Source organism: Bison bison, unplaced genomic scaffold, assembly GCF_000754665.1.
Source record: "Bison bison bison isolate TAMUID 2011002044 unplaced genomic scaffold, Bison_UMD1.0 scf7180017864456, whole genome shotgun sequence".
Classification (NCBI taxonomy): domain Eukaryota; kingdom Metazoa; phylum Chordata; class Mammalia; order Artiodactyla; family Bovidae; genus Bison; species Bison bison.
This window is the reverse complement of record NW_011495018.1, coordinates 9,745,037-9,767,570: the sequence shown is the minus strand read 5'-3', so window position 1 is coordinate 9,767,570 and position 22,534 is coordinate 9,745,037. Positions and strand designations below refer to the sequence as shown.

Genomic DNA, 22,534 nt, shown 5'->3' with positions numbered 1-22,534 from the left:
AAACAATATACATGCCATAATTTCACTTTTATTTCAAAATAAAACAAAATACATACATACATATAGGTAGAAAAAAGTTTGAAAGGACATACACCAAAATATGAATGAGAGAAGTGACAGTGACAGGATTATGAGCGATTTTTATTTTCTTTGGTATACTTTTCTATATTGTCAAATGTTTTCTGGTGAACACTGTCCATTTCAAATAAGAAAAACAATAAAGCTATTTTCATTCCGGAGAAAATATTAGTGGGAATTTAATAGTTAAATTGCTTGGGAAACAGGATTCATTTTATCATAAACCTACCAGGATCCCCTTTACTGTAAAAAGACTTAAAATGTATTCTATAAATATACCATGGACTCTTATGAACAATGAAAGCACATCTTGCTTTATGACATATTTATGAAAATTCCTCTGAAAACTGAAGTTTTTAAGAGAAATTAATACTTGAATTGGCTACTTAAATCTTATTTCAAATTCTTCTGGATAAAAGAATGTCTACTCCTTAATTTATCTTGTGAAAATCCAGACTTTTTGCTTAAAGCAAGATTTGCTCTACTTTTATTTATTCCTGAGAGAGAAATCCATCATGCTTTGATTTAGGAAACCAAGTGGTCTGGAATTCTAATCACTGAAAATTAAACACTATCATTCATATACAGTCAATGTCTTACCTCTGTTTTCTGCATATTCACTATAGGTAAAATGTATCTAAGAATCTGACAGATGAAAACACAGGTCTTTTAAGTAATGACCAACAAGAGCCATTGCAGAAAGAAAGTTTTATTCAAGCTTTATCAAATGGACTGTTCAAAAAGCATATACAAGTGCAAAAAATGTCACATGCAATCAAACTTGTTTTGCCTTTTATAGTCACTGGTTCTCTTTTGGAAAATAACACACATTTGAGTGACTTCTTCTAATTCAAACATTTCCCAACTGTTTCTATTTATTTCCTTCTTTAAAGCAAGCAACAATAGATACATTTTAAGTCACTGATCATCTTTCTCATCTTTATCCTACCAAAAAAAAGCCTATAAAATCAAACCATAGACTGTCCAGAAATCTGAAAAGGTTCATTTACATAACAAATTCCCATACATAAGAAGTCATATACAAATGATATTTTGCAAAATGGATAAAAATTAGAATAAGCAGTTTGAAAGTAAACATAAACATAAATTTCTTATCTAAATAATTTTAATCAAATGAATAATATATTCATCTGATAATAGCCTCTATCTTTCAGAATAAAAAAGAAAAGTGCTCAGAATACATTTAAAAAAATAAGACAAAAGTCTCACAGAACTGAAATGATTTAAATAAAGATGGTATCATGGAGAGTCTTTACTACATTTTTGTTCCCAAGACAGGGAGGCAGGTGTTAAGTTTAATCTGAAACCAGAAACAGACTACAACGTGAAGATTGCAGTTGCAAAGCTTCTAGCCTTGAGAAGGTATAAACTGTCTTGGAAATGTCCTCACATGTCCTTCTTTAGATGTAAGCCATTAACATAAAATCAGATTCCTCAGCTAGACTGTCAACTGACCAAGTCAAGTCACTTTCCTTGACTGTACTTTCCTAGCGCACTATCAACATTCACTCAGGGCTCCAAAGAACAAATAATTGTCTTTTGAAGATAATTTGTTCATTAGGATTGATACAGTCCCTACTCTCAAAAAACCAACACAAGAATAGAATATAGCAACTGCGTAGTAGAGTCGTCACTCTCTCTGGAGCTTCACTGGCGCCAACCCAGAAGGCCACCCTTAGGGACAGCACCCTGTTCCTAGGGAGGGGGCTGAATTCTGCAGGAAGAAGCCCGAGTCGTGGTAAAAAGGAAGATTCAAGCTTTCTCTTCATTTGGTACTTGAGTTGTGATCTTAATGAATTCCATCCTACATGCTAATCACTACGATAAGAGTAGTTTAACACACCTGATGACATCACACTGGACATTCCAATGCCTAGGGTACTAGTACTTTACTATGGACTTTAATACTGAAATTACTTAAAATATTTCTAAAGTCCTATTTCGAAGTTTCTTTCAACTCAATAAGATTTCAGGTCACTCTTACTTTATTATGTATGCTTTTCTTCAAGTTTATTTGCTTAACAGTACCCTTTTCATAAATGAAAAAATTAAGCTAACTTCACTTTAGAGGGAAATTTTTTTTTAATGTTCTATAGATTCTGAAGGCAGTTCTAAACAACAGCCTATCAAATGCTCTTGGGAGACTATTTTGAAGCACAAAATTCCAGAGTATGCAAAACCCATGTCACCACTACTGTCTCCCGTTAGCTAAGCACCTGCCCTCTGGAGGTGTTACCCATACACACACACTCTCTATGTGAATGAATAAATGCAATTTATTTGGATCTTGAACTCCTAGACATTTGATTTTTAAAATCATTCTCTTGGGATCCTTCTTTGTAGTCTAGCTAGCTGGAATTATTTTCTAATATTTTATATCTCAACTCAGTGCATTTAGGAGAAAAGTTTAAAATCAAGCCACCAAGTTTAATAAAATTTTTTTTTTAAAAAAAGATCAGTAGAAAATGGGAAAATGGACAAAACAGGAAATGAAAAGGACTCAGTGGCCAGGCAGGTGGCAGCAGATGGTGGCCAGCTGCAAAGACGCACAGGAGAGTAAGCTCCTCCGTCCGTCCGTCCGTCACTGTCTCCAGCACGGCTCAATTATGAGGGGACGTGCCTTCTCCCTCCCCTGCCTCCCGGCACAGTGCCTACCACATTCAAGGTGAGGGACAAGGGACTGCTGAGTGAGAGAAGGACCAGAGAGATGAGACAGAGGGACACAGGGCCCACCTTTGCTGAGATTACTACGTGTGGTATCTCCTCTCTGACTGCCAAATCAAAGAGCAGGAAGTGGATGCTTTTGCCTCCTGCCCCGGAACTGAGTTCACAATGCGAACTAAATGCGATGTGTAGCACAGCTATAAAAGTAGTCAGAGAGAAACTAATTTTTAACCAATAACCAAAGACCAGTGTCCTGAGTTCTAAGAAAATAAAAACTAGTGTATATGTATCCTTCAAGGGGCTTAGCTCAAGGCAGGAGGCACCAATTTTCTAAAAACAAAACCTCTTGTTAGATTTTGAGAAATAAAGCAGACTACCCCAGTTTGGACAATATGTAACTAGGGTAATCACATATTTTATTGTCCAAACTGGGATATTTTGCAGAGTAAAAAGGAACATGATTCTAGGAAAAATAATCGCGCCAAGACAGCAGACATGAATAAGACTGTCCTGGGTAAACGGACATTCGATGTTAATACAACATCCTTTTTTGTACGTTTGTACTGTTTCCTTTTCTCAAGTTTTCTGTGAAACTACATGATGTAACATTCAGCAGTAAAGTGATACTGAACACTGAACAGCATCCCAGTTCTGATCCCTTGAGAAGACGTTTTCTAAGACCAAACAGAATTCCAACCTTCCCCACACTTGACGTTTTTTCAGCAGAAACTGATGTTTTAAGTGGATCTGAAGAAAAAGTCTGTTGTAATTTCTCTAACAGAACAACAAAAAAAGTACAACTGTGATTTAAATTACTTAAGGTTCACTTATACATTTTTAGCTCCCAAAATATTAACAAGAGAAGTTAATCGTCTCTTGCTCATGAAGCAGACTTCGGAAACGATAAACCCCAATTATGAGTCGATGTCATAACATAGTTTTAAAATCTTTTATCATTAACCATGAGGTTTTCACAAATACATATGCCACAAAATATTTTAGAAAAGCTACGCAGCCATCAAAATTAGAAAGTCTAATCTGTGGAGGGTTAGAGAGTTTCCCCCGAGTGATGAACTCGCACCGTGGCACAAGTCGGCAGGGCAGCACGGGAGCGCCCAGGAGCTCGGGTGGGGGCGGGAGAGGCGAACAGGCTGATCAGTTTCGGAACAACAGCATCCGCTCGGAGCACGCCTGCCCCACCAGCCTCGCGTACTGCAGCACGGCCGCCGCCTCGCTCGGGTCTCTCTGCTGCTGCTTGTAAACACCGTAAGGCATTATGGCTTTCTTGTAGAACACCTGCAGGCGGTCAGGTTCCTTGCTGCGACCTTCGTCCACTGCAAGAACAAAAACTACTGATTAAATAGTCACCTACCAGAGCACTTTTCACGTCCTAATTTAAGAATACTGAAGTATATATAAACCACATATTAAGATGTCCTCTCTGAGCGGCACGTTCAAACGAGGGGGTGCACTATTCAGATCAACGTGAGTAATGTTAATAAATAACAAATGCCTTGCTTTTGTTGTTGCTGTTGTTCAGTCACTAAGTCGTGTCTGACTCTGCGACCCCATGGACTGCAGCATGCCAGGCTTCCTCATCCTCCACCATCTCCTGGAGTTTGCTCAAATTCATGCTCATTGAGTCTGTGATGCCATCCAAACATTAGGGAAAGACAAGGAATTGTAAGCAATTTAAAAAGTGGCCTTCAATCTATTAGTTTATTATACATAATGAAGTTTGCAGCTTTCCAGCACCTTTCCTGAATCTGACTTAAATTTATTTTGCTTCTCAAGTCAACATGTAACTGCTGTGCGGCCTTCTGCTGACTCAGCAGTTTGGGCTGACTTGAGCTGGTCAGGTTGGAGCAATGGGCACTCATGCTGTGGGCAAGAGGGCAGATGCTTACAGCTTTCACAGAGATGGCCATATCAGTTCTCCTCTTCTTCCATATAGAAGAACTCCTGGTTTTCAGCAGAGCAGCCTGTGTCCCAGCCTCCCGTGCAGCTGGGTGTGGTTCTGTGACTAAGCCCTAGCCCATGAAACACAAGCAGACAGGTCTGGTAGGACAGCTGGTCCAGGCCTTTGCCTCTTGGATTTTTCAGCCCTTCCTTCATTCTGCCTCTTGGAGTAAGAATGTCATGGTAGGAGCTCTAACCACTATCTTGAGCTTGAGGTTAAGAGCTTTCCCTCAGTCTGGCAAAAACAAAAGCTAGAAGGAACCTGGGTACCTGAGAACTCTGAGGAATAAAACGGCCATTCCAGCCCTGGACTGCCTCTGTCTAGAATTTTACATTAAAACAGAACTAAACTATCTTATTTAAGACAAATTATTTTGAGTTTCTATTATTGGCAGTTGCTCTTAAGCCTAATACAGAAAACAGTGTTACAGTTATCTCTAAAATGTATGTTTTTTTAAAAAATAAAATCACTGACTCAGCAAGACCAGTTCTCAGCATCATTCCATGGCTGACTAAATATCAGAACCATCTAAAGAGTTTTTTTTTTTTTTTTTTAAATGAATCCTATCCTCAGAGATCTTGATCTGAAAACTGACTGGAATGAACCTGCACATCAGTGTTTTCTTAAGCCTGAAAGATGGATTGAGAACCACTCTCCTAGAAAAACACACACACACCAGGGCTTATGTATGCGTTTTGGTCAACTCAATATAAGGATATTTGCAGCAATGCTCTATCACACTGAAAAACTGCAAACAACACAGATGTCTACCAGTGGAGAACTGGGCAAACATGTTAGCGCATATCCACATGGCAAAATGCTATATGGCTATTAAAAAGACAGAGGAAGATAGATGGCTATGAAAAAAAAAAAAAGTCGGGTTCAATATAAACAACTCTTCTTTTTATGAAAAGCCTACTATACACATAGAAAAAATCTGGACAAACATAGGTCAACCTGTTAACAGTCAAAGTGAAGTCGCTCAGTCATGTCTGACTCTTTGCAACCCTATGGATTGTAGCCCATGGAATTTTCTAGGCAACAGTAGTGGAGTGGGTTGCCATTTCCTTCTCCAGGGGATCTTCCTGACCCAGGGATCAAACCCAGGTTTCCTGCATTGCAGGCAGAGGCTTTACCTCTGAGCCACCAGGGAAGCATAGAAAAAATCTGGACAAATATACATCAACCTGTAATAGTACTTATCTGTAACTATTCCCTTTGCCTAGAACCACCCCCGTTTCTACTATCGCCCTCCCCGAGTCCTGGGCCCCTTTTCTTTTCAGCCGAGGGGCCGCAGTGGTTTCCTGCTACTGCTATTCTCTGGATCAACTCTCTGTGCCTTGCTTGGCTCTCAGCAATACCACTGCCTATTATCACCAATCTCCTGAATTAAATGTTCAGTTCAGTTCAGTCGCTCAGTCATGTCCAACTCTTTGTGACCCTATGAACTGCAGCACGCCGGGCCTCCCTGTCCATCACCAACTTCCAGAGTCCACCCAAACCCATGTCCATCGAGTTGGTGTTGCCATCCAACCATCTTATCCTCTGTGGTCCCCTTTTCCTCCTGCCCTCAATCTTTCCCAACATCAGGGTGTTTTCAAATGAGTCAGCTCTTCGCATCAGGTGGCCAAAGTATTGGAGTTTCAGCTTCAACATCACTGGCTGTGGTATACCTGGCTGGACACACTATGGTCAAAGTATGTGCTTTTCCTTACAAATATCCAACTGAAGCAGAAAACCCACATACTTTAAACCAACTAAATATTTAACATTTACTAGGTTGCCGCATCCTTTAGCAGGATAAATGATAAGCAAAGGAAAAGGGAGGAACCTGGTTCCTGCTGTCAATTTCAGAGAGTTTAAAGTACATGGATTGCAATACAGGAATCTCCATCACCCAGCAATAGATGCTACTTGCACGGAAAGATTAGATTCAAACATGCTTAATGTGCTCAGTTGTGACTTTTTGTGGCCCCATGGACTGTAGCTTGCCAGGCTCCCTTGCCCAGGGAATTTTCTGGGCAAGAATACTGGAGTGGGTTGCCATTTCCTCCTCCTGGGGATCTTCCTGACGCCAGGGATCGAACCTAAGTCTCTTGACTCTCAAGCATTGGCAGGCAGATTCTTTACCACTAGTGCCACCTGGGAAGACCCCAAGTATGCTTAGAAGCTAATACAAATGGAAAACTAGTAAAGATAAGTAAGAACAGCAAAGGAGAGAAGAACACTGACAAAACTGCACAAAATTTTCTACATCTTTTTAAAACCTTGAATTTTTTAAATGGAATTTTAAAGCATGTTTATATTTAACTATGTAGAATGATGTTTAACAGTTTAAACCCTTATCCTAAAATATCTTAAGACAGACATCTTTTAAGATTCAAATGAATAGAACACACTAACAAATAAGAACTTAAAGTTTGACATGCCGTTATCTTATCTAAAATGAAATGCTACCCTCTAATTTTTACCCTTTTCCAGTTTGACATATAAACATGAAAACAGAAGATTAGGAAAAACCCACCATTATGTATATTTATATCAACTATTTTAAAGTGCACACTCCTAGAGAACAGGAAATTTTGCATTGTTTTATTTGTCAAAAATATATTTCATTTCTATTTACTAAGATTACAGGAAAAGCTTTAAAATTATATGTGTATCAAATTTGGGGGAAAACACTATGATATACAAGTTTTAACCACTGAATTCCAAACAGTTCTGTGATGCTGCTCAATCTATTTTTAACTTATATATCTAATTTAACTTCATTGCTGTTGTTCAGTTGCTCAGTTGTGTCCGACTCTTTGTGACACCATGGACAACAGCATGCCAGGCTTCTCTGTCCTTCACCATCTCCCGGAGCTTGCTCAAATTCATGTCCACTGAGTCGGTGATGCCATCCAACCATCTCGTCCTCTGTTGTCCCCTTCTCCTCCTGCCTTCAATCTTTCCCAGCATCAGGGTCTTTTCCAGTGAGTCAGCTCTTTGCATCAGGTGGCCAAAGTATTGGAGCTTCAGCTTCATGATGCCCATCCAATGAACTTTCAGGGTTGATTTTTCTTTAGGATTGACTCATCTCCTTACAGTCCAAGGAACTCTCAAGAGGCTTCTCCAACACCAGAGTTCGAAAGCATCAGTTCTTCAGTGCTCAGCCTTCTTATGGTCCAGCTCTCACATCCATACTTGACTACTGAAAAAACCATAGCTTTGATGAGACATACCTTTGTGAGCAAATATCTCTGCTTTGTAATATGCTGTCTAGGTTGGTCATAGCTTTTTTCCCAAGGAGCAAGCGTCTTTTAATTTCATGGCTATAGTCACCACCTGCAGTGATTCTGGATCCCAAGAAAATTAAGTCTGTCACTGTTTCCATTGCTTCCCATCTATATGAAATGAAGTGATGGGACTGGATGCTGTGATCTTAGTTTTCTGAATGCTGAGTTTTAAGCCAGCTTTTCACTCTCCTCTTTCACCTCCATCGAGACTTCTAAATTAATTTATAGCATTTTGGAGAGCCCTACAGCACAGAAATCAAATTCAATAGTTCTTTTTATTCCAAATACTTTCAAGGTCTTTGTTCTGGATTAAAGCAGTTAAATGCTCAAGATACTTAAAAAGTAGGTGTCAACTAGATGTTGGCTTTTTAACATCTTATATAATTACCACAAAAAGTGGTAATCATGAATTATAAAATCCTCTCCTAATTCCCTTCAATGTTAATATATCCAAGTCATTGGAGATGCAAACATATCTGACCTCAGTGCTCAAACACCTCGGAAGTTCAGGGAATTGTGTTACTGTTATTGTTGTTTAATATCCAAATGCTGTATTCCTGGTGCTCTATCAATAATTCACCAGAAATAATGAGAATTGAAACTTTTTATAAATTTATTGAAATACAAATTAGCTTCCTTAATTGTCCCAAATTCTTTAATTTTCTCATCACACTTTGACTGTAAAAAGGGGACTAAAACATACACATAAAAAGTAGCACTAAAGTGTATCTTTCTCTACATAAAAAAAACTTAGACTGCAACTCAAATTTAGAATGTAAACGTGGAATTCTACCTACCCAGTGGTGCCAAAATATCAACCTAAGACTGCCAGTAGTTTTGAAACAGAGATCAACAAGACACACAGTAAGAGAAACAAAGAAATGATACATTATGAATATTTTAAAGCCTGATACTTCAGTAACTTGAGCAAGCTCCAGGAGCTGGTGAAGGACAGGGAAGCCTGGCGTGCTGCAGTCGACATGGTCGCAAAGAGTTGGACACGACTGAGTGACTAAACTGCCTGATTTCAGTAACTTGAACTAATTTGACATTTTCTAGGAATTAGCCATCAATGAAATTACAGAATATTCAATAAATGCACATTAATTTCTTATTTTGTATCTTTTCAACAATAATGCTTTTTTAGGAACTCAAATAATACAGAAACAGAGAGAGGGATGTCAGCTCTCATATACAATCCTTTCTCCTACCACTCTACGCTTTGCCTCAGTAAGTTATCAATGTGTAACAATTCCAAGAGCTGCATTTAAATACTTAAATACAGATGGGGGGGGGGTCACATTGTAGCCACATCTTGTATTAAGGCCAGGAAATCAGATCAAATACCTGCTTAATGGGTACTGTATTATCTCCAGAAACCACTGATGATTATTATACAAAACAATGCTTTCTGGATTTAATGGTCTTCAGTTTTATAATCATTAGTTACATCTGCAACAAAGGCAGAAAATATACTGTGATTCTCAGTATATTGTGTAAAACTGTATTAAATCTAAGTTTAAAACCTAAACAAGAAAAACTCTACCAGATACTTAAAACACTGAATATTAGTTGGTCTATTTACTAAAGTTAAAAAGAAAATGCATCCCAAATCCTTAGGAAACCCTCTTGTGAATCCTATTTGTTGCCTGCCTGACAGATGTTATCAGTGTTTGTAGACAAAGGTCTACATAACTAAATCCACACAGTACAACAAGTCTCTTCTTAAGAGGACCTTGAAGATACAGAAAAACAAAACCATCCTGAGATTAAAGGCCATTTGCCATGATCTAAGATACACTGCCATCTTGTTTTGAGATGTTTTTAAAAATGTGTGCCAGCAAGAACTTCTTCCATCTTTTCTTTCTCTAATGCATCACAATTTTATTCCATGAAATAAAAACCAAAAGCAATTTTGCAAACCCTTTTCTGAAATGAGTGTTTGATCACAAGTGATACAAACATGCTGTCAACTCTGTGATGTTTTAATCTTCAAGGAAAACTCTGGTGGGCAACAAGTGCTTGATTTCCTCCCAACTTTTTATTCACAGGAGATGAACTGTACATCTCAGGTGCTTTCAAAGGAAAAGAATCTAGAGATCAAAGCTCTACTTTTACTTCTTATGGGGATTTACCTCATTCATTATTCTTAAAGAGACTTTGTAACTTCTAGGCTTTCCAGAAACTGATAAGACAGTCTATTTTCTGAACTTCACTATTTATTGTTACAGCACTGCATGAACGTGACAGCATAAACATAAAAACAAGTTACATACTTTACAGATTTCCATAAAGATAGCAGTCTAAATGGCAGACACGGCAACATTAACAAAACTGAATACAGATGGGCAAAACTTTGACAAGATGGAATTTGAAAATCTGAACAAATAAATATGTGATAGAATTCAACTGCGAAACCAAATTCAACTCTGTGAAGTTCGAAGTCAAATATGATTTAGAACTTTTTAAAGTGACAAGAGGTTTAAATTGCTACAGTTGAGTATGTGGGGAAGGTGGAGAGAAATTTGAGGAAGCTTTTTAGTATGGGACAGCAAGGGCCAGGCAAGGGAATGCACAGCAGTTAAGACAGAAATCAACTGAACTCAGTCAGCAAAGCCTTCAAGCCCATTTGGTGGGAGGCTCAAAAATCGATTTGGGAATCCCATCAGGGAGAATTACACATTTTCAAATTCTATAAGGAACATTGTTGCTAGTCATTTCACTCATAATTTTTTGTAAAAATGAAAACTAAGAAAACAAATCTAAACTTAGTTTATTTGTAAAAGATTATGTAATGACAGTTTCAAATATGGGAGACATGGATTCAATCCCTGGGTTGGGAAGCTCCCCTGGAGAAGGGCATGACAACCCACTCCAATATTCTTGCCTAGAGAGTTCCATGGACAGAGGAGCCTGGTGGGCTATAGTCTACGGAGTTGCAAAGAGTCAGACTCGACTAAGCAACGAACACTTTCACTTTATGGAGACAATTCTCATATCACACAATTCACCCATTTAGGGTGTATGAATCAATGGTTTTCCCTAGTGGCTCAGACAGTAAAGAATCTGCCTGCAATGTGGGATACCTGGGTTCGATCCCTGGGTCAGGAAGATCCCCTGGAGAAGGGAATGGCTGCCTACTCAGTATTCTTGCCTGGAGAATCCCATGGACAGAAGAGTTTGGAGGGCTATAGTTCACAGGGTCACAGAGTTGGACACGACTGAGTGACTAACACTTTCACTTTTAGAGAGACAACTCTCACACCATACAATTCACCCATTTAGAATGTATGAATCAATGGTTTTTAGTGTAGTCACAGAGAGCTGCAATCTTCACAACAGTCCATTTTAGAGCATTTTTAGCATCCTACAGAGAAACCCATACCTATTAGTGGTCACTCCTCACTTCTCCCAATTTCCTTAGCCCTAAGCAATACCAATCTGCTTTCTTTCTCTATGGAATCAGACAGTATGTGACCTTTTGTGACTGATTTCTTTCATTTAGCATGATGTTTTCAAGGTTCACCCACATTACAGCAGTGTTAGCACTTCACTCCTTTTTCTGTAAAGCAATACAGTATTGTAGGGGTATACAGTGTCCCCCTTGACGGCAGTTTTGCTTTCCTTGGTTTCAGTTACCCTTGGTCAAACCATAGTACAAAAATACTAAATGGAAAATTCCAGAAATAAATCATCCATAAGTTTTCAATTGGGCATTCTTTTAAGTAGTGTGATGAGATCTTGTACCATCCACCCCACCCCTCCAGTCATCCATTTGTCAGGTGTATTCCACCAGTTAGTCACTTAGTAGCCATCTTGGTGATCAGCAACCAGTCAATCCTAAAGGAAGTCAACCCTGAATATTCACTGGAAAGACTGAGGCTGAAGCTGAAGCTCCAATGCTTTGGCCACCTGATGACTCACTGGAAAAGATCCTGATGCTGGGAAAGATTGAAGGCAGCAAGAGAAGGGGACAGCAGAGGATGAGATGGTTGGATGGCATCATCGACTCAATGGATGTGAGTCTGAGCAAACTCTGGGAGACAGTGAAGGACAGGGAAGCCTGGCATGCTGCAGTCCAGGGGGTCGCAAAGAGCTGGACACGACTGGGCAACTGAACTGAACTCTTACTTAATAATGGCTCCAACGTGCAAGAGTAGTGACAGTGGCATTTGGAGATTCCCTAACGATGGATAGTTTATAAATTAACATCATAGGCATGTACATATAGGAAAAAACATGTATGCAGGGCTCAGTATACCCATGGTTTCAGGCATCCACTGCAGGGTTAGAACACCTCCCCTGAGGGTTAAGGGGGAATGACTATATCCATTTTTATTTATCTGTTCAGCAGTTGATGGACATACGGGATTATTTACACTTTTAAACTAGCAATATTGTAAGTACTGTTGTATGGACATTTGTATACAAATTTTTGTGTGTTTTCATTTCTCTTGAATATACACCTAGAAGTGAAATCGCTGGATCATGTAACAGTGCTGAATCTACTGAAGAACTGCCAGATGTTTTCCAAAGTGGCTGAACCATTTTTCATTCCTACCTGCAGGGTATGGAGGTTCTAATTTCTCTAAATCCTCATCAACACTTCTTTTTTTTAATTGCAGCCATTCTAGTGGGTATGAAGTGGCATCTTACTGTGATTTTCATTTGCACTGGGTCAAACAAAGCAAATGACATTTTCTTTTCATGTGTTTACTGGTCATTCATATATTCTCTTTGTATTCAAATTATTTGTCTGCTTCTAAACTGGGTTTTTTATTTAGCTCTTAGAGTTGTTTATATATTGTGGATATTAGATCTCTGTCAGATAATATGATTTGCAAATATACCTTCCTATTCTACGAACTGCCTTTTTACTTTGTTGATGATGTCATATAAAAGTATAAAAGTTTTTAATTTTCATGAAGTTAGTTTTTCTTTGGTTGCTTGTGCTTTTGATGCCATATATAAGAACCATCACTGAATCCATGGTCATGAAAAGGTACTCCTATTTTTGTTCCCTAAGAGTTTTAAGGAGATCCAACCAGTCCATTCTGAAGGAGATCAGCCCTGGGATTTCTTTGGAAGGAATGATGCTAAAGCTGAAACTCCAGTACTTTGGCCGCCTCATGAGAAGAGTTGACTCACTGGAAAAGACTCTGATGCTGGGAGGGATTGGGGGCGGGAGGAGAAGGGGACGACAGAGGATGAGGTGGCTGAATGGCATCACTGACTCGATGGACGTGAGTCTGAGTGAACTCCGGGAATTGGTGATGGACAGGGAGGTCTGGGGTGCTGTGATTCATGGGGTCGCAAAGAGTCGGACACGACTGAGCGACTGAACTGAACTGAAGAGTTTTATAATTTTAGCTCTTACATTTAGGTCCATTTTGAGTTAATTTTTGTATATAGTGTGAAATAGGGAATCAATCCCATTCTTTTGCATGTGGATATCCAGTTGACCCAAGACCATCTGTTGAAAGATTATCATCTTTTGCCCACTGAACTGTCTTGGTATCATTTTTGAAAATCAACTGACCATAAATATGAGTTTCTTTTCAGACTCACAATTCTAATCCATTAATATATATGTCTATCTATATGCTAGAACCACACAGTCTTTAATTTTATTCTTCTTTTTCAAGATTGCTTTGGCTATTTTGAGTTCCTTTAACTTTGGGCTAACTTTTAGGATTACAATAAATTTCTGCAAAAAAGCCAGCTGTTACTTTAACAGGGACTGCATTTATTCTGTAGACCAATTTGAGGGGTACTACCATCTTAACAATATTAACTCTTCTAATCCATGAACATGGAGTTTTCCCCCCATTTAAGTAATTTTTTCAACGTTTTGTATTTTTCAGAATATAAATTTTTTTACTCCTGTTAAAAACCTATTCCTAACAATTCTATTCTTTTTGATGTTGTCATAAATAAAATTGTCTACCTAATTTCATTTTGAGATTGCTCACTGCAAGTATAAAGAAATGAAACTGAGTTTTGTATGTGGATCTCTTATCCAGCAACTTTGTTGAACTCATTTATTGGTTCTGAGAGTTTTTTTAGTACATTCTTTAGGATTTTCTATACACAATATCAAATCATCTGCAAATAAAGATGGTTTTATGTCTTCCTTTCCAAACTGGATGCCTTTTATTTCATTTTCTTACCTAACTGTCTTGGGGGAAGTATCACTTTTTAAGGGGAAAAACCCTGCATAATCAAGCTCATGATATTATAATGACTAGAAAAACCTCTTGACTCCCAAAAACAATATAAAACTTAATTCATCAAAATGATTCCAATGAGAAAGAACTCCAGATTAGTTCTGATATTATGGCATCAAAGCCCTGTAGAAGGTCACCAGAGGAAAACAGGACAGTGCTGGATCCACAGCCAACAGTATACAAAAGTCACACCAATTTTACCTCCTGCTCATTGCCACGAGGACTTTACTTATATACTGGATACTGGTTATCTAAGTAAAATGCTAATAAAAACCTCTTCTGATGCTGAATAAAGGTTGTATTCTTTCAAATTTCTATTCTATTTGTTTTGATCCTTAAATACACTCTTTAATACTTCCTTTTCCACCAGTGTTTACCCTTATAAAGGCTAGACTTAAGAACTGACAAAATAATAAATGTCAATTGAAACATGTAAAATGTGCCATTACAGATTTCTCAAAGACAAAGGGGAAGTTGGTTTGTACAGCTGCTGCTGGGTATTGAGTCAGGGCCAAAGAGGCTGCGAGTTCAGGGCTGACAGGCCCAAGCCATTTCTGGCTTGTGTGGTCAAGAGATTAGTTACATAAAAGGAATTATATAATAAACATATCGAGAAAAATGAGAGTTGGATTTTCTCTGTCCAGAGCGGGGCTAGTACAGGAGAAGACTAGAACAAATTCTGCTGGGTTAGATGAGAATTGGAGCAATAAGTGAAAACTCGTGGCATTTATACACTGCACCAACATATAGACACGAAAGTGGATAGAAGTGTGTGTGTACGCAAGTGTATTTCCTGGATCCGTCTGCGGAGGGGGCTTGGAAGCAATGAAACCCCAGTAGCAATGAGCATACATATTGCCCAGATCTTATTTTCCTACTTGTACTCTCCACAAAAGGGAACTAGAATTCCTTGGAGAAGAGCCTGAATGCAGAGCTGGGTCAGAGAAAGTACAAGATGAGCCTGGAATACTTTGTGCCAGAAAGTAAATGCTCAAAAAATATTGAAGATATGTCAAAAGAATACAGGAGTCATCTTGAAAAAGGCGCCTGCTGGCCAAGTCTGAGACAATCTGAGCATTCAAAGTAAACAATGAGAGTAGTGGGTTATATAACGGTGGTGGTGGTTTAGTCGCTAAGTCGCATCCGACTCTTGTGACCCCATGGACTGTAGCCAGACAGGCTCCTCTGTCCACGGGATTCTCCAGGCAAGAATACTGGAGTGGGTTGCCATTTCCTTCTCCAGGAGATCTTCCCAACCCAGGAATCAAACCCGGGTCTCCTGCATTGCAGGCAGATTCTTTACCAACTAAGCTAAGAAGGTTATATAATAAATTGACCAAAATATTAGGATTCCTTGAGTCCACATTGATATAAACAAGCAAACAGGGAAAAGGGACAGCTTTCTTATAGTAGAATAGCAACTAAGAAAAGTAGAAGTGATGATTGAAGGAGAAAAATCATATGGCAGCTATTTCAAATAAGAATCATCAATGAATGTAAAATTTGATAAAGTAAAATATTTACATTGTCCCAGAGCATCTCCCTATAATTATTTACTAAAATATACAAAATAACTTATCAAGTTTATAGAGATGGCACCTACATACTTTACAAAGTGATACAAACTTAAGCTGTTGGCTGTGAGGTAAATCAACAGCAGATGAATCCACAGCAGGTGCCCCTCCTCAGATGACACAATAAAAACACAATATTACTCCCAGGATATTCTTGCCAAAACTACTGAACCTGAATCCAGTTATAAACCTTTGATGAACACAAATTAAGGGACAGTCTACAAAGTAATTGGGCTGAATTCTTCAAAAATGTCAAGGTAACAAAAACACAAGCGTACACACTAAGGAAAAGAAGCACACAGAGAAAAGAAGACCGATGAGACATGACAATAGACACAGCCCCTGACCTCAACCTGACTCTGGATCAGAAAGAGAAAGGAAAGGAGGTTCGTGAGTATGTGTTTTGTGTTACAGAGGACATCATCGGAAAGACCGGTGACATCTGAATAGGGTCTGTGGATTGGATGGTAGTAACATATCAATGCTGTTTTCCCGGCTCCGATGGTTGTACTCTATGTACGAAACTGTACCAGTTTTCAGGCAATACACACTGCAGTATTTAAGGATAACAGCTCAAGAGACTATAACAACTTACCCTCAAATAATTCAGAAAAAAATACAGACTATAAGGAAGGAAATGATAAGAAAAATGTGGAAACACATTAACAACTGGGGAATCTGGGTGAAGCACATGCAGAAGTTCTTTGTATTAGTCTTACAATTTTTCTGTAAATTTGCAATTATTTCATATTAAAAAATTAACAAATACTAAGCTATATTATGGGTTTCCCTGGTAGCTCAGAGATTTAAGTGTCTGCCTGCAATGCGGGAGACCTGGGTTCGATCCCTGGGTTGGGAAGATCCCCTGGAGAAGGAAATGGCAACCCACTCCAGTATTCTTGCCTGGAGAATCCCGTGGACAGAGGACCCTGGTGGGCTACAGTCCACAGGGTTGCAAAGAGTCAGACACGACTGAGCGACTAACACTAAGCTATATTATATTCTTCAGCCTCCCATCATAATCCCTCGTATCTGTGTCTTTTTGAAACCTAAGCATTAAATTTTTACTTCTTTCATTGTTAAGTTTTGTTCTAATATATTCTCATCACTCCAGCTTACTGAGGCATTTTCATATTCTCTCTTTTCTGGCAAGTTAGAGATCCTTACCAGCTTCATAGTATCTGGAAATTTAGCTATCAAGAATAACAATCTTAAGTACAGCTCTGAAACAGGGCAAAGCAAAAGTTAATACTATTTTTAATATGTCAATATATGAATAATAGCTAATAATTTTTTTTTTTTTTTAGTTTTCAAATACACAGAATCAGTTCATTAAGGATCCATGCTGCTCACTTGATTGGACAAATTAAGTTTTTTCTAAATCAATACCTTTAAATTCCACCATATTTGATAGCCCATGAAAGCTATTACCATGATGGTAATGACCTCACTGGTTACAAAGTCAAATTCTCAATTACAATGAAAGTTAGCTATAATATTAATTTCAAGTGAATCTGGCATTGGGCTGATTTTGATTCCTTGCCAGGGAATTACGTTAGAAACTTCTTAAAGCAGCTTCAGGCAGCAAAAACAAAATTTTAAGAATTTCCTGGGGCATAACATCAAATATGAAATTACAATATTTACCATGAGGGCAAACACAAATTCACTTCTCTTTGCCGAAGGTCTCAATCCAGAAATCTGCCCTCATCCTCATTCTTGATCTCAGCTCCATCCCTGAGTCGTCCCTCAGCCTCCATGGAGGACTGGTTCCAAGACCCTCAGTAGACACCGAACTGCAAGGGTGCACGTGTTCCTTATATAAGACATGGCAGCACCTGCACATAGCCACACAACCCTCCCATATACTTCAAATCATCTCTAGATTATTTATAAATCCCAACTGAATATAGATGCTATATAAATAGCTGCCGGCGAGTAGCAAGTTCAAGTGTTACTTTTTGGAACTTTCTGCAACTTTTCTACTAATTCCTTTACACTAACTTTCACAAAAGCTAAAGACTCTGCCATCTGGCAAAAACAAAACTCTCTGTGACTTCTACCTTTTCTTACAGTTACTTTAGGCTACCTTTTTTTAAAGAACATTTACATTACTGGCCATTTCCTCACCCCTACTCACTCCATAGGTTATTTCAACATGTACCTTAAGTTTAGTCACCTTCCCTCTATTCACTAAGGTCAAAGGGTCTCCCCTGACCTTCAACACAAAAAATACAGGTGGTCTTCATCATCCTCAGAAAAATGTAAACTCAGAGGACCACTTCCTCCTCCTTGAAACCCACTCTGCCTTCTGCTTTCCTGACACCACTGACCCTGATTATTCTCGTACCTCCAAGGCAATTCTTCACTTGACTGCTAAATGTGGGCAGTTACACAGTGCTCTGTTCTAGATCGCTCTTTCTTCTTGTTCTACATTTTCTCCCTAGGAAATTTCATCCACGTCCATGGATTCAATTACCACTTCCAAGTCTGACCTCCAAATCCTCAGGTTCAGCCAAAACTTCTGTGAGCCTTGGGAGATTTGATAATATTATGTGCGGCTGAGGGCAAATTCACATTGTTTGGTCAGAGCAATCCTACTTCTAGGAGTCTATTCTACATAAATATCAGTATGTGTGCAAAAAAGATGTATAAACTCTGTTGTAGTATTATTTGTAACTTAAATTTTAAAAATAAACAAATGTTCATCAGTGGGGGAGGGGAGTTATTATCAATAATACATATCACAGTATGCAACCATTAAAAAAGAACGGGTAAATATACTTATACCATATAATCCAGCAGTTGTACTTCTTGGTATTTGCCCAAAGGAGCTGAAAACATATCTACACAAAACTTGCACATAAATGTTTACAGTAGCTTTATTCATTAACTGCAAAGTGAAAGTGAAAGTTGCTCAGTCTTGTCTGACTCTTTGTGACCCCATGGACTGTACAGTCCATGGAAATCTCCAAGCCAGAATCCTGGCTGTACAGTCCATGGAAATCTCCAAGCCAGAATCCTGGAGTGGGTAGCCTTTTCCTTCTCCAGGGGATCTTCCCAATCTAGGGATTGAACCCAGGTCTCCCACATTGCAGGCGGATCCTTTATCAGCTGAGCCACAGGGAAGCCCATTAACTGCAAAATGTGGAAGCAAATGTGTGCCAAGATTTCCTTCAACAGGTGAATGGATAAACAAACTGTGGTACATGCATACAATGCATTATCATTCAGTGATGAAAAGAAATGCATTATCAAGTTATGAAAAGGCATGAAGGACACTTAAATGCGTATTACTAAGTGAAAGAAGCCAATCTACATACCATATGATTCCATTACTATATGAAATTCTGGAAAAGGCAAAACTATGGAGATAGTAAAGTGATCACTGGCTTAAGGGACTGGGAGGGGAGGGAGAGACAAATGAGGAAGCACAGGGGCTCTTCAGGGCGATGAGACTGCTCTGCACAGTAACACAATGATAGATACATGTCATTATGCATTCTTCAGAATCCAGAAAATGCACACCACCAAGACTGAGCCCCAATGTAAACTCTGCACTTCAGTTAATAATAATATTATAATTGATAAGCCAATATTGATCCAATGTATCATACTAATGCAGGATGTTAATAACAGGGGAAACAGGGAGTGGGGGACTGGAGAGCACAGAGACTCTGTACTTCACACTCAGTTTTTCTGCAGACCTAAAATAGACTTTTTAAAAAGTCTATTAATAAAAAAAATTTTTTTTAAATGTTAAGATTTAATGACGGAAAATTTCAGACTCTCAACAGAACACATTCAATACAGTAAGCCAAATTCTAGTGCAGTGGTTCTCAGTCTTGGCTGCATGCTACAATCACACGAGAAGCTTTAAGAAATGCTGATGTCCAAGGATCATCAGTACCCGGAAGTGAGGCCTACAGATAATGGTGCAGAATGACCCCTCCCCAAGTAGTCAGAAGTACATAACCCCTAAAAAATATTACTGCATGGATATAAGGGTATAGTAACAATTTCTTGCTTCTTGGCTTTTAAAATATTGTTCAGCACAGAGAATTACTTGGGGAAAAAAAAAAAGAATTCACAAGGATGTAGCAGTAAAAATCCTATATGGCCACATTCATAAGGACACTTTTCATCTCTGCTTCCATTAAAATTTCAGAATGGAGAGCCTAACACTCAGGTGTGCCTTAATAACAGCGCAAATAAAGCATGGATAAAACCAACTCAGTGGTCATTTTATATCATAGTACAATAATGTTCTGATTCACTATTTTTATATTAGAAGATAGCAGGTTTCTATTTAACTTCATTTGTTCATATGATAAAATGAATCTGGGGAGACTAAAAGCCAGTATATTAATGATAGATGAGAGCAAGAGAGAAGTTGAGGATCCCTTAGAAGCCCATCTAACATTTAAGACCATCAAAGCCTAATAGTAAAGACTGTCACAGTGGAACCATCTATATCATAAATGTGCTTTGTTACTGTCACAGATCTACTCTTTTAAAACTTGATTTTAAATCCTTTTTTGAAGTTTTAGACTTAAAACTGGCAGCTCTAATCTTTCTGTAAGTTAATATACGAAGTAATAGTACAGTGATATAAAAAGTCCATTTATAAGATTTGGATCAGATTTTATTAGGTTCAATTTTGACCCCAGGTAATACATTAACAGATTTTTCTCAATTATCTATTTGCTGCAGATGAGCTACTTATAAAGTTTAATATTTTTCAAGATACAGTCAGAAATACACAGCTAAAACAAGAATGATAGCTTAAAAATTCCTAACTAGTAAAAAAAGTCCTTTGGACTTTTCAAAAATTAAATAAAAGACAAGCGCTTCCACTCGCAGAAAGGTGAAACAATCTACTTTTCCCTATTGTCCCACTAAGTACTACAGAAAGCCCTGGACAGCATCATATATAAAATAAACTTAAGAAGACACTGAAAGTGAGAGAAGGTGACAGGCAAGTAGGGACTCTGACACAAGGAGGGACATGGTTGTGAACTTCCTGAGTTTTCTTTTTTTGCCCTTTTATTCCAGATGGCATACTGGAAAAGCTGGTAAACTTGAAACACCAACATACAGACAAAAAGGAAAAAAATAAAAAACAAAAGTAAGAAGAAAAGCCTTCTCTATCTAACCAGATGACCAGGAAAGAGACAAGCCTAGCAAGAAAGGAAACTTTTAGACAACAACCTCAAAAAACACAAACTGCGACAACTTATGCAATAAAAAATAATTATTTCTATAATTAGTGAAGAAACTGAACCTGCAATTAATTCCTGAAAAAGAAATATCTAGACCCAGATGGTTTCACTGGAGAACTCTACCAAACAAAAAAGAATTAACATTAATTTTATCAACCTCTTTCAGAAAGTAAAAGAGAGTGGACCCCAATCAAAGACAGTACAAAAAAGAAAGCTACAAACCAGTATCCTATATGAATACAGATGCTAAAATCCTTTCCAAAATGTCAGTAAACAGAATTTAGCAGTTTAGTTTATTCCAGGGATGCCAGGCTGTTGCATCCTGGATTCGAAAACCAGTCAACATAATCTACTACAGAGAAGAAAAATCACATGATGACATCAACTGATGATGTAACAGAGAATCCAGAAAGTCCCATACAAGTATGGCCAATCAATATTTTACTTCAAAAAAAAAGCAATTAAGTGATTAAGTGGAGGAAGAAGTTTTCAACAGTGTTGGAATAACTGAATATCCATAAACAAAAAATTAAATCTTGACCTATACTTCACACCTTATACAAAAATTATTTGAAATTCTAAAGTGTGTGCTCAGTCACATCCGACTCTGTGTGACCCCACCAACTGTAGCCCGCCAGGCTTCTCTGTCCATGGGATTTCCCAGGCAAGAATACTGGAGTGGGTTGCCATTTCCTCCTCCAGGGGACCTTCCTGATATTCAAGGATCAAATCCTCGTCTCCTGCATTGGCAGGCAGATTCTTTACCACCAAGCCACCTGGGAATCCCTAACTCAAATGGATCATAGATTTAAATGCTATATGTAAACATATAAAAGTTTTAGAAGATATTTGAGACCTAGGACTTAGTGAAGAGTTCTCAGACATAACACCAAAAGCATGACACATAAAAGAAAAAACTGGACTGCATCAGAATTGACTTTTGCTCTGTGAAACCTTTTAAAGGGATGAAAAGACAAGTTGGTAAGGACTTGTATCTAGAGCATATAAAGAACTCTTGTGACTCAACAATATAAAAGGAAACAATCCATTTAGAAAATGCACAAAAGATGGAAGGATACATCTCACCTAAGGGGATGTTTGGATGGTAAATAAGTACATGAAAAAGCATTCAAGGTCAACACTCATAAGGAAACACAAAGACCACAGTGAGATACCACAACCCATCTATTAGACCAGGTAAATTTAAAAACAGTAACAAAACCAAATGCTGGCAAGGATGTGAACAACCTATGTCTCTGATATTTTGTTAGTGGTAATATAAAATGGTACAGCCACTTTAGAAATGTCTGGCATTTAGTTTGGCAATAACTAAATGGAAAATGGTTTGGCAGCTTCTTAAAAACATACAACTTACCATACAACGCTGCAATTGTATGGTAAGCATACAATTGTATGGTAAGCATACAATCCCAAGCATTTTGCCCAGAGAAACAAAAACTAAAGTCTAAGACAAAAACCTGTATAACAAATGTTTATAGCATTTGGGGTG

At 38.2% G+C, this 22,534-nt stretch overlaps 1 protein-coding gene across 3 annotated transcripts in view; it reads right to left on the bottom strand.

Moving 5' to 3' along the window:
• Positions 1–13: 13 nt before the first annotated feature.
• The window catches only part of ATE1 (arginyltransferase 1), a 161,124-nt gene continuing 138,603 nt past the window's right edge, over positions 14–22,534 (bottom strand). For all 3 annotated transcript variants that reach the window (XM_010859227.1, XM_010859229.1, XM_010859228.1), the window contains one exon: positions 14–4,097. In XM_010859227.1, the coding sequence (XP_010857529.1) occupies positions 3,919–4,097 (179 nt within the window). In that variant the 3' untranslated portion in view covers positions 14–3,918. The remainder of the gene's footprint in view (positions 4,098–22,534) is intronic.